This window comes from Sparus aurata, chromosome 6 (assembly GCF_900880675.1).
Source record: "Sparus aurata chromosome 6, fSpaAur1.1, whole genome shotgun sequence".
NCBI classification, from domain to species: domain Eukaryota; kingdom Metazoa; phylum Chordata; class Actinopteri; order Spariformes; family Sparidae; genus Sparus; species Sparus aurata.
The window spans coordinates 32383291-32396676 of record NC_044192.1 but is presented as its reverse complement, the minus strand read 5'-3'; the positions used below and the strand labels follow the sequence as shown (position 1 = coordinate 32396676).

At 41.2% G+C, this 13386-nt stretch overlaps 1 protein-coding gene across 2 annotated transcripts in view; it reads right to left on the bottom strand.

Moving 5' to 3' along the window:
• cntn4 (contactin 4) overlaps positions 1-13386 on the bottom strand; it is a 172343-nt gene that overhangs the window by 41544 nt on the left and 117413 nt on the right. For both annotated transcript variants that reach the window (XM_030420977.1, XM_030420976.1), the window contains exons 10-11: positions 13212-13341; positions 11260-11410 (exon numbers count right to left, since the gene is read on the bottom strand). In XM_030420977.1, the coding sequence (XP_030276837.1) occupies positions 11260-11410; positions 13212-13341 (281 nt within the window). The remainder of the gene's footprint in view (positions 1-11259; positions 11411-13211; positions 13342-13386) is intronic.

The following is a 13386-nucleotide window of genomic DNA, read 5'->3' as shown; positions in this document are numbered from 1 at the left end:
ACTGAAATAGCAGAGCAGGGCCATCAGTCCATACACATAGTTTAATAACCACCGTTATTAATACACCTGTTTCTATACAGTCCTTATTAATTCCAAGTCTTCATAAAATCAGGCCCTGAGATATCTGACGAGACTCTTATTAAAATCTCCTTGAAACAGAAACAAAGGCATCATGGAAAGATAAGGATACGTGCGATTAAAAAAATTAATGCAAAGTTTGCCGCCGTGCCTCTTCTACAGCGCTGGCGTTCTCTTGACGCTGATTCTTTCTGGAGTGCGTCTGGCGCAGCAGATGGGCCTATAAATGGAGATCACTCTGCGAGACATCTCTTCATTTACGTGACAGCCATGCTTATTTTCTCTGCCAATGTAGGAGGGATATGTAACATGCAAGTGGGACAGTTTACCAATGGGTCATGACTACAGATGGAATCCAGCCAATCCAGCCACAGCAAGCGTCGCTCTCTCCACAGACTAATGGACTGATCAACATCCAGGTCACATGCATATGCCCTCCCGCGTCTTCTCACTTTAACTCAGGAGCCACTCAGAAATTTGTCATGTTAAGCTCGCACCTTCAGCTCAGACTAAGGGACTCCACTTAGAGCTATAAACACACCTAAAATATGATTCCCAAATGGCTTCGGGCACGAGATGAGACAGAGAACATCCTGTAATAGTAATTTCTCATGCTCAATGATTCATGCGCCACTCTCGCACTTTAATGGGTGTGTTGATAGTTTGGCGAAAGGAAAAAGCAGATTTAAAGAGGCCTCAAAGTGTACATTTGAGCTCAATTTGTGATAAGTGATAAAAAAAAGAAATATGGGATTGAGCAGGGGCTGACATTTGGGGCAATTTCCCAACGGCGTTTTGATCTCTAAATGGCATAGACGTTGAAAACAACTGGCCCATTAGTGTGTCAAGCTGCTCTGATGTGGCCGCTCTGAGATTTGATGGCTTTCTCCATATAATAAAGGTAAATGTCATTCGGACACGTTACACATGCAACGAGATACATGGCTGAAAGACACATGGGTGCTTTTATGTAAAGCTAGGCTAGGTCATGCAAGTTGTTAAAAAAAATTCTTCCTGACATCATTGAACAAATTAAATACTCTGACAAAAAAGGAGAAAAGATCCAGTGTCTGTCGCAGGCATCTAATATGCTGATCTAATTCATTCCACCAGTTTGGTTCAGCAGCTAACTCCTTAGCACATTAGCACGAAGCAGACACCTACAACAGTTAGTCGAAAAAAGCCTTAATGGTGAGGCGGATTCTACTGAGGTAAGTTAGGATGGTTATTTTGTTTTGTTAATATGATTGTGAAATTTAATAGGGTTGATTATTTATGTATGAATTAGAAAAAAAACAAACCAAAAAGCCTAAAGCTAAAAGCGCTGGCTGAACGCAGTTGGTGTAGTCATGCAGTGTTTTTTTTGTTTTTCGGAGATGTGGCTGTGGAAGGAGCGCTGAAATGAGGGGCTGGGATATTTTCAGGTGGCTCCTATACAATTCTTATTCTTGGTTTCTCTAGTCTAACCGACTAAAGCTTTTTAAATTTGTCATGGAATGGACAAGAAAAAAGAGTCTTTTAAGTCTTAGGTCGACTGTATTCCTTATCTAACGGATTTTAAAATACTAGGAACTATTATTACACTTGCCATATTTTCTTGAAGGTATTCATTATTGTAGAATTATCAGTGAAATTCAACAAATACCAAAACAGCTAGCATAGATACAAAGGTGCTAATACGTTAATACAACCATCATGACATTTAATGTCTCATAGTACGTGGTAGAATGATTCTAAGAATCATTCTTTGCCTGTAATATTTATCTCTTGCACTTCGTCCATTATTCAAATCTCAGAGTCAGCTGGTTAGCCGTGCTCCCAGTTTTAGAGTGAAAAAACATAACAAAAACAAATGCAGAATGCTGGACAAACACAGACACCTTCCATTGTTGATGGTTCAGTATATGACCAACGCTGTGTGGGCTTGTTGGGAAAATGTCAATGTTTTGTGGCTCCAGGGCTGACTTCAATGTAATGACTTGACTTTAATTTGAATTTAAACTTACCCTGAACATAAAACCTTTCACGCCCCATCCACAGCCACCAGTCTGGCCAGCGATGCCAGATATTAGTGCCATCTGGCCAAATGACACCAGTGTAAACATTTCTAGTATTAAGCTTGCTCTTCGTGTTGTTCTCTCTAACCCGTGGCTGTCCCAACTGATTGCCTATATAAGCAGCGACTTACCCGCAGTTTGTGATAAAGATGCAGCTTGTTTGTACTGATGTGCCATGAATGCACTTACTGGATAAAGCTCTGTTGCTTTAGATGCTTTAAACCACTGTTGAGGGAGTGTTTTCAACAAGATTAGTGTTTCTGTCTTATCATGTCACAACCAAACCAACCAATGAAGGCTATTTTTGATCAGTAGCCATGCAGGGCACTAAGTGGATGGTTGCTGTGAGATTTATTGGCAGCAATGTAGAATATATTTTTTACAGTAAATGCATTAACACCAAACTTGTGTGAAATTAGTGTTATTGTGGAACTATGCAACTATAAAATCTTCACACCTCCCCATCTTTTTTTATAAACTCAGTAAGGGTTATAACCGACAAACCACATGGAGATAGAGGCGAGTTGCAGTTTGGAAACAAAAGTAACAAACCAGTACTTTAAGATCTGTGAATTTCTGTAGTTTTTACCTAACCTCTAAAAATCCCGGAATATAGAAATGTTTCTGACAGCTTTAATAAGACCAGTCATGACACATGAATTGGAAAATTGCTGATATACGGGACACGTTATACACTTCTGTCTTCTGCTTCCCCCTCTTCCTGGTGCCATCCCTTTGTGTTTGTGTCTGTGCGCAGTGGGACTGTGCATCGGCAGTTGTTTGAAACCACTAATCTTGGGTAAGAAAGAGCTGATAAAACTTTGAACAGGTGTTACCTTGGCAACAAGCCCCCTATACTCACCTTGTTCAAAGATGTCACTCAAATGGTTACACTCCCAGCCACATAACGACTGCTCACAGCTCACACTGGTGCACCTTTTTACAGATTTTTAGATTCCAGTAGGTGTGTACTGTATCTAGTGGAAGCGTCTGACTTGAAATCACTAGAAAAATAGAGGATGTGATTCATTGAAAGTACTCTCAGCTCGTGTAAATCACCCACTAAAGAACATAAAAAAAAAAACCCTGAAGATCTACAGCTCTTGTCTGTAGAATAAACTAGGTGCCAAATAAACAATTACAGTACCTTACAGAACCATCTGCACCATTTCAGGCCATATAGAGCCATCCCATAACAATTTCTTCCCCCATTCAAGTCAGGGCAGATTGTTTCTGGAAGCAGAGACACCTCAGTGCACTACTGGTCTACAGTTATTTTAAGGCGAAACAGAAAGAAGATTTTAATTAAATAAAAAAAAAAAAAAGAGAACATTTGTGGAATCTGTAATTGAGTTTCTGAATGTCACAATGCTAACATCATTAGTTGGTTCTCTACAGAGCGCAGAATATGATTTAATATTTAATAAATGTCATTAAAGTGCTTCTTAGCAACTATTTTTCATTAGACGAGTTATTTATAATTTTAAATGAATCAATCGATACACACAACACATTTTTTTGATGTGTTGTATATCATCTGTTTTGTGCACTTATGAACACAACAGGAGCTCGACTGGCATTTTGACTGGCCAGCAGTTTGCCAGGTGCATTTTGTTCTTGGAGTGCCATCGCCCCTCATCAATTATAATACAAATAAAGGGGCCACATTCTGCTTCCACGGGAGATCTACCCATCAGCAGGGACGGTATTCTCCCCAGCCTAAATACCTATTCTGAGAGGTATGATGCATAATCTAGAATAAAAATCATACAGTGAAATGACAGAAAAGAACATTTTGCATAAAATATTTGCATCACATTGTCATCCCTCAAACCTATTTAAGATGTATGACCTTTTGGACCACGCTCACTAAAAGGAATTGCCATGGATACCTGAGGCATGCTGAACTTCCGGCTGTCACTCAACTAGCAGGAGGGGAAGGGAACAGATTGTGAATGCTAAAGAGAGAAAAAGGCTCAAGTATTATTATCCTCCATCTTTTGCAGTGTAGATCAAAAGACTCAACAAGCCAACGTGTATTAGTGCAGCAGCAGAACGCCTGAAAACAAAAAGTGAGGGGATTTGTCCCAGCCACACCCAGAGCACCTAAATGCCTCCCTCCAGGGGTAAACACCCCTTTTTCAAAGATCCAGCACAAATATTTGCGTGACTGCCACAGCTGATGGAGATAAATACCCAAGCTCTTGAAAAGGTGGTGTTTAATGCAGGGAGGGAGCAACCTCAGGACGTCAGCACATCCTGTGGCAGCTCATGAGAGGACAGCTGATTGAGTGTGTCTGCTATGGGCGGCCTAACAAACTTGATTTCTTCCCGCTAGTGACATATTGAAATGGCGTGTTTTCTAATGGCTGCTGCCCGCACCTGACACGGCCCACTTACACGCTCATCAGCAAGACCTGCTCTGCTCTGCGCTCTCAGCTGCTTTGTTCCAGCTGATGTCATCTAAACCTCGTCCCTGCAGGGTTGTCTGGGGTAGATAAGACACCCCTCCCCGACAACACCCCCCCCCTCCACTGGTCCTCCGCAGGAAAAAAAAAGGGGGGCTGCTGCTGCTATGAAGATGGATTACCCAGCCGGTGACACTGGTTCCCTCTCCGCCGAAGCCACGGTGGAGTGCTAACGCAATTAAGGCAATTAATCTTCAACAAAAGGGGTTCACAGCTGCCTCTTATGAATTTGCACCTTTCCGTACAGGTGCGTAACTAAAAAGACCTGCTCAGACACGCATGCACAGACCTCTAACACAATTCTTTTATCTGGGCTTCATATACGGAAAAACACCAACAAAGTTAACAAGCAAGAAATGCAGTACTTGTGCTTATCACTCAGCCAATGTGTGAACTCAGGGTGTTGTTTGTCCCATCATTTGCAGTTCACTCATTTGCATCAGCGGCCTGCTTTTACTGAAGTCTTGTGATTTTCAAAACAAGCACTAAGGTAAGAGCGAGTACTGTCATCGACCTACAGGCAGGACGGCTATTATTGGGCAGCCATTTCAAAGAAGACTGTTCCAACGATTACAACAACAGATGCTGAGCATTTTAACTGCGCAGCACACAACACAGGGGTGTATGTGTGTATGTCACAGATGAGAGAGAAGGGAGATAATAGGAAAGAGAGTAAGTGGGAGCTGTAATCAGCACATTTAAAGGCACTGCCATGTGTTTTCAAGCTCTGTAAACGGTTACCACACTGCCGTAGCTGGCAACGCAGTCCGTCATCATGGCAAAACATTTCCTTTTAATGTAATACAGCTGGGACTGCTGAATTTTAATTTCAAATCTGCGCTTCTTTCTTATTCATTTTGCTGCAGCGGCACAGGTGGTCTGAACCAAATATCATTTATTTAGTGCGACTAAAAGCATTAAGACAAATTTCTGGACATCAGTCAGACTTTTAAAACTACAATAATGAAGACAGTGCTAGAAAAATCCTTTTTCGAAGTAATGGCTGCAGTCAATCTGGAACAAATCAACAATCTGTGATCTAAAAGGACTGTGTGCTGCTAACTGACTGGAGTGTACATATTCTATAATAAATATTCATAATTGAAAATATATATTTATATAACGCCTGTTACATAGTGACGCACATATGTTATGGAAGTAAAGGCTCGACACCAAACCACGCGTTAACGTAACCAGCAGTGTTTTCTGTGGGAGAAAGTAACTCCCTTTGATGCAGACTTTGGCCTTTTTCACTTTGCACCATTTTTACATGCACAAAAATGCTACATAACACAATAAAGGAAGGGCAAGAACCCCAAAAGCATAACATGAACTCTTTAAATGATTCAAAAGTAATCAATTAAATACACTTGGATGATTCAAATCTTAGATCTTAGGTCATTGTGTGATTTATCAGCGACCTAATCACCTCACATTTCTTTGTGTTGTAGCTTTACGTTTCTTTAATTATGATCTGGTTGGATTTAGACACTGAAACCACTTGGTGAGTTGTATGGAAAGATCATGTTTTCACTTAAAATACCCATTTTTGTCACCATAAACATTGTAAATGGAACTTACATTTCAGTGCCAATTTTTCCAATTTATAGAGTGCTCAAAACACTTTACAACAGTTGTCACAGCTACCCATTCAAAAGGTCCAGGGGAAAATCAAACCAGCAACCTTCCGATTGCTGGATGACCCGCATTACCTCCTGAACTACAGCTGCACTGGCTAGAGAGGTCGTGATAAGTGTTAATGCTTGACGTTTTTTTTTTTTCCAATTTGGCGGTTGATACTCCACCTGCATTGATTTGTCCTTCTGTCCTCTTACAATTGGTGCAGAACACTTTGTCTTTTCTGTTCACTTTTTCATGCCCTGATGGATATAAGAATATAATTTGTATATGAGTCAAAGAACCGCGAGAAGAACTTGACACGGTCACAGTTGAAGAGCAGATGCTGGGCGCTCAGTCCCTCAGGAAAACTATGGTTTTGCTGGTGAATCTGTTGAAAAGATTAACTTCTTCTGCCACTATGATCTGAAACATCTTTAGCATTTTGGCTGTTGTTGGATCTTTGATTTCTTGAGGAGCAGGATCTTGACCCTTTTCTGTGGTCAGTAGTTGTTGCACCTTGTATAGGGTTTTTAATTTCCATTTTTAAATAAAACTGGCCCGGGGATATCTGCTTCGCATTTGACATTTCAGACCTGTGCTAACTGCTGTCAAGTCAGTGTCCATGTACATTTTTTCAGGCAGAAATCAATGGCAGAGTCAAAGGATGGAAAAACAAATTTCTGCATAATACTATGTCATAGGTCACACAATATGATGTTATTTAGTATACTTTAAATGAATTTATACATTTATTTGGCTTATTTCCCACCAGACATTTTGGCAGTGGATATTTTCATCTGCCGGCAAAAAGCCTGTATATACCAGCTGATGTAAACCCAGGTCACGACTTCTCTTAAAAAAAAAAAGCCTGAATGTGTTGCCACAAAATATCTGTAAAATTTCCTGACGTCTTGTAAAAAATATTCAGTGGTTTCATACTTTCAAAAACAGAAACATCGTGTGGAATTGTGTCCATTGTGTGGCAGCCGTCTCGCCAAGCCCTAATGCCACCAACATCCCTGCCACTCACCAAAAAACATGTTTTGTTGACATGTCCATATGGTTTGTATGGCATCTATGAATCTGAACTTTTCCATGGTTTTCAGAACCTAACTTTTTCTTCTGGCGACTGGGCTGATTTATAGTAAAGAGCAAGTCCAGTGGTGGACAGGTACATGCAGGGACAGAATTCCAGCAAAACAAAGGACCACAAAGCACCTGTTTAACATTGGGACAGGCACTGCCTTTTCATTTTTCACTTGAAGAGGATGTCACACCAAAGACTGATGTGAAATCAATCTAGTCGATGAATTCAAAACACCAGGATCAAAATGGACCAGGTGCTGCGAGGTTGAAATGGTGATGGAAGCGGTGCAGGGCGAGTGAAGGGCACCAGCAGCGAAACCACTATGCAAATCTGCCGCCACTTTGTTTGACAAGCAACAACACCGCTTTGTATATATGCAAAGCCTGGCAAGACACTGTGCACACAGCCCTGCTGTCAGAGCCGAGTCATGCTAGAATGGTGACATCCAATGGATGACCCCTGTCTACAATGAGGCTACTGGGCCAGACTTCAGGCTTCATCCAGGCAGACACACATAAACACTGGCTAAAGTTATCACACACAGCACACATCACATCTCAGGGGTCAAACGTGGCGGTACACTGAGATCGCCCTCTGTTCCCCAGACGCTTGGTAACCAGTCAGCAGTTGAATAATTTGATTTCAGGAGCCCGTATCATCCCTGCTGAGGTGAAAAGTATTTGATTAGCACTTTGAATTTACTCAGCAGGCGGACTGTTTGGCCACCTCTAAAGATCTGGAGATAAAACACGACAAACCCCATTAACCCGTACTCCGTGAGGCTTCATGCTGCTTTTTCTCTTAGCTGGTCTGAGTGTTCTCACTACCCCTGGGGATGCATCATCACATCTCCACGGACATAGAGAAATGCAACGTGCCACAGCGACAGGAGCCTTTTGATGGGCCTTGATTCAACACTTTTGAATTTAGAATAAAAAGTCAAAACAGGCCGCAACGATAAACATGTTTCTTTTCAACCTATGTTCAATTCAATACTGTAAAGAAATAAAATTGTTTGTATTTGTTTTATATAAAGAATGCACTCATTATTTATTTGATGCCTGCAACACTCAAAATAAGAACCATAGTTTCACACCTTCTTTTTGGATTTTACATTATAAACGTTTATTTAGTATTCTTAGCATTGTTTGTTGTTTTGCACCTACAGGCCACAGCAAAGTCCTTTTATGTGTGAACTTTCTTGGCAATAAAAGGAATTCTGATTCTGATTCAGAACAATCTTCAATTGCATTGATAATGGATAATCCGCCATGTTACATGAGAATGTCACCGTTTTTGTTTTTTTTTTGTAATGGGGGCAGTAGAGAGGTGACAGAAGCGGAAAGTTGCCTTGGTGGACTCAAAGTTAAACCCTTAGTTGTTACTCCTACATTGACAGGATTGTTAACCCCCAGACCACAAAAACACCCACTTACACAGGCCAATTTTGATTCATCAACGTGACAATGACCAAATGTCACTAAACGTTACCGGAGCTTGTTCGAGCAGAGATTCAGGTGAAATCAAGGAGGTTGTATGCTGGGTGTGTGTCATGTCAGAGATGTGTCTGAGGCTCCGGAGCAGACCTTCAGTCCAGAGGAGCTCATTAGTATGCAGATATGTTAATCACCCTCAAAACCTCTCCTCGCCAGAATGGTGGCACAAAGATGAAACCAAAAACCAGTGTCACTGAAGGAAATACTGACAGGGTAAAAACAATGTCACAAAAAAAAAAGACAGGCCGAAAGAAAAAAATCTGAGGATTGTCTCTGAAGAAGCCATCAGAATACTGATAAAATCACACCAACCATCAAACCCAGTTTGTGAGTATTTAGTAGTCATTATAACGTGTACTATGATTTGCAATTTAATTTGCTAACAACACAGGGTTGATTTATTTGAATCAAAGCTGCAGAAACATGTAAATGAATATATGATGTGAAGGACTGAATTCTATGTTTTAAAAGTGAGCGTCTTGGGTTTGATTGCCGTCTGCGGCTTTATTCCTCTGAATTTCTAATTACTGGAAGCCTTCGTGAGACTGATGCAAATTTACATTTACATTATAGCTGCACATTTCAAACAGACTACATTTTATATCAACCGCTCAAGCCACCGCTGTGGATTTAAGGAAACGGTGGAAAAACAATCTTTTTTCCCTTCTTTCTCTTCAAACCTTCTGATGCCATAATGAAAGAAACAAAACGGAACAAATACGTAACATTTGATTATCAGATTTTTGATCTCACAGTTTGATCGCGCAAACAGTATGGGGGAAGTTGCACTACAGTGTTTAGCAACAAGAAATTATCAGTGCTCAGCAGGGAAGGGCGGTGAGAAACATCTACTAATTCTCCTCGCAAAATACTGGATCAAACAGAAGACTGTCATTGAAAAACACATCAAAATACTAATTAAACAAAGAAATCACCAGCCGTGACAGTACCAACTGGTAATGTTTTCAGCTTGTTAGTCCCTGTGAGTGTGCTATCTTGGCAATTGGCAATTGAGGTTAGGGAACTTTCCAGGTGTGTCGCTGAGGTCAAAACGAGCACAGGGATGGAAGTTGGGTGTGGTTGGAACGTTGACATGTTGACTGGCCGGTGTGATCCCATTACAAGATGGTTTCTGTTTTTAAACATCGCTTATGTTTGGAACTTTCAGTGGAACTTTTCTAGCTGCCAAAATACTTGTGTCAGTGCCAACAAAACGTTTTCAGTTACAAATATTTCCATGCCAATGTTTTTCTCTTTTCAGTTCAGATTTAGTTTCCAGTGCCAAAATTCCATCTTACTCTTCCAGCCGTGTACTTTCATGACTGCATGTTATTTCAGTGAATGATGATGACACGCTGTGTGAACCAGGTAGGCCGGTTTAAGTATTTGATCCACAAGCTTAAAAATGTATACTTTTTACTGCACAGTTTATATCACTATGCAACAGGATTTTAAACCACTTTAAAGGTGCATGATGTAGTTTTGGAGGAGAAATTTGAATCAGAAGGGAAAGATCTTCATTGACTGAATAAACTGAATACACAAACTGACCTTAAAGGACAACACAATTTGATACTCTTTTACTTTGTTTATAAGTGGCGGACCCTGCCACCTTTTAAGCTTCAAACAGTGCTCTGAGGACATTATTTTCCTCTGAGAACCACCTATTATTACCTCGTTAATGCTATAAATATTGATATTCTGAGTTTGAATTTCTTCTCCAGAAATACATAGTGCCCCTCTAACGTTACCATGGCTTCATAATTCTACCTTTTGTAACCACGATAGCGAGTTAAACCGAAGAAACACAACATTCACATTAGAAAGTAAGTCAGGATCGTGCGTTTACAGTCTTGCTGGACGATGCCCTGCATATTTATTTTGCTCTTGGACCCCCTGCTGGGTTGCTAGACCTGACCAATTCAAAAGACCGCACACAGATGAAGCGAAAAGCTTTGAGGTTGCCTCCGGCCTGTTGTTGGCCCGATCTATTAATGATTTACGATATTTCTTGCAGTGAACATAATATTTGATCTAGAATAATCAATTGAAATGCCAGTGATCTTGTAGATTTCAACCTGTCTGAGGAACCGGCTTAAAAATGAGTGCATATGCAAGTCATAATTTCTCTCGGTGAAGGGAGGACTTGAAATCAAGGGGGAAGTGCAGAAATGAAGCACTATTTGTTGACTTGTTTCCACATCATATTTGTCTCTCGCCCGATATCGCAACCAGCGTCGCACTGGAGATGGCTCAGAGTGAATGTTATGTATTTAAATGTGAACAAGCAGCAAGTGTTGTTCAGCACAAGATGTGTCTGTGTAAATACACTTGAACAGGAGGCCTGCAGGAGTCCGCACCTGGCTAAAAATAACGAGAAGTCACGCAGAGAGAAGCCCTGCCGTCCTCACAGTGGCATGAGAGAAGGAAAAATAGTGTGAATGTTGCTTTACCTGTTACTTTCTCGGAGCGGCTCGCTGCCCTTCCGCCATGACACCACGCCCCAAGGAGACATCTTGGGCTTGCACTCGATGAGCGCGTCTCCTCCCACCTTCACCAGCGTCTGGCTCCTCAGTTGGCTGTGGGAGAAATCTGGGGCAACAGCTGAAACAAGAGCAGCACGTTAAAGCTGCTGTTTGTTAAAGCCCCACATCTCTTCTCCTCCAAATGATCTCTGATTATTTATCTGACACTACGTCACATCATTTTTCCACCATTTTCTAAAATTAGCCTGTGAATTAACTCCTTGGTTTCCATGGATAATTCACACTAAGACACTAGATTACCCTCTCAACAATCTGAATAATTAGCAATCAAAGAGGTCTCAAAAGTAACGCCCATAATTAATGTTGTGGAGTTGAAGAGATGGATGTCAATCAGCAGAGACGGAAAAAATAACAAGATCATTCTCTGGAGATCTCCAGATCACAATCTCTGTTTCCTCAAAATAATGATAATTAATTTTGGCTCACACAAAGCAATGACAACTGATGGATGACTAAACACTCATGTAGACAGTGAGCCTACACACTAATATGCATATTTTCTATAACAGCAAGGTACAAAGCAATTTGTTTACCCTGTGTCAGGCCTTGATTGAATAGAAATATGATGCAACAATCAATATGCTCTCGTTCCTCTTACAAGCAATAGCTCCTGCTAGTGATGCCAGTTTCAGTTAATTTTGCTTTCTATAAGCCATTAGGTGGTAACTAACTGGTTAAAATGCTAAATTACTTTAAAAAAAAAAAAACAAGAGGCGCTTTCCCTTTAATCCCGCACATCACTGACTCAATGAGCAGCTGCACACTGCTCCACTTTTTACCTGCGACAGCTCCAGTGAAGCTGCTAACAGTGTGTCTGTGTGTAAATTAACCTGTAGACCAACATATGTAACAGGTCAGAAAGATTCTCGGCGGTGGACATCCCTAGTTCCCTCCAGTGATTTACGTCTTACGTGGGCTCAGCTGCTATGTCTCATTATTTCAGGAAAACAAAGTTTGTTATCTTGTGATAATGGTTTGACTGGGCCGACAAGATATATAGAAGAAGAAGAAGAAGAAGAAGAAGAAGAAGAAGAGGAAGAAATGACATAATGAATTGCTGTTTAGGCTGTTTTTTGGGAGGTAAAATGCTCTTTAAATATGTAATATGATCTCTAATTATAATAGTTTTTTTTTTTTCATCTGAGCATGGTGAGCCCAGCGACACTTTAATAAGAAGTCAGTTAATTAAGGGAAATTGGGCTCTTAGTAACGTGGAAGTCTTGAGAGACAAGCTAAGAAAATAAACAAAAACCTAGCTATCAAATAAGAAGTGATGATAAACCCAGGAGCAAAAACATTTTAGAATTGTTTTCGTCTCTTTGGCATGTGGTCCTCCATTAAGATCCAGTGTTGTCCCCCCCTAAGGGAAAATGTTTGGGTACCCCTGATTCTTGGCATCAGTAGACCACTTTAAAAACAAATTATTTGCCCTTTTCAGATCGCGTCCAGCTCTGCAGCACTGTCACATCCTTTGACCAAGTCCACTTGGCTGTGCTGAGCCAGATTTTTTTATCAGCGACATGATCAGGATGAGACACGTTGGAGGATGAATAGTGAATGAGAGCTGCTGCCGGCCCAGAGAGGAGAGTGACAGGCTTGACAGGGCAGATGGGCGAGGCTGGTGAACAGAGCGGCTCTGGCATACATCACTGTCAGCCGGACGCATTCAACTTATAATTAATGCCTTTCAATTAGTGGCCAATAAGAGCGAGGCCGGAGGTCAGCCCGCGCTATTGAGCAGAGAAAAAAGACCGGGGCAAACTTGAGAACAAATATGGCTTAATGAATGCTTGCGCACACGTCTCTATGCCAACTACTGTATGGGCGCACACACACACACGCACACACACGCAGCTTACCTATAACTCGGAGCTCTGCATTGGAGTAGACCTCGCCGTGCTTGTTACCAGCCACGCACTGGTACATTCCTGTGTCGGTAAGGGTCAAGCGACTGATTGACAATGCTCCATTGGCGACCTGTATGCGCTCCTGTGGACATAGAGATACATGCCTTTAATATGCCGTATTCCCAGA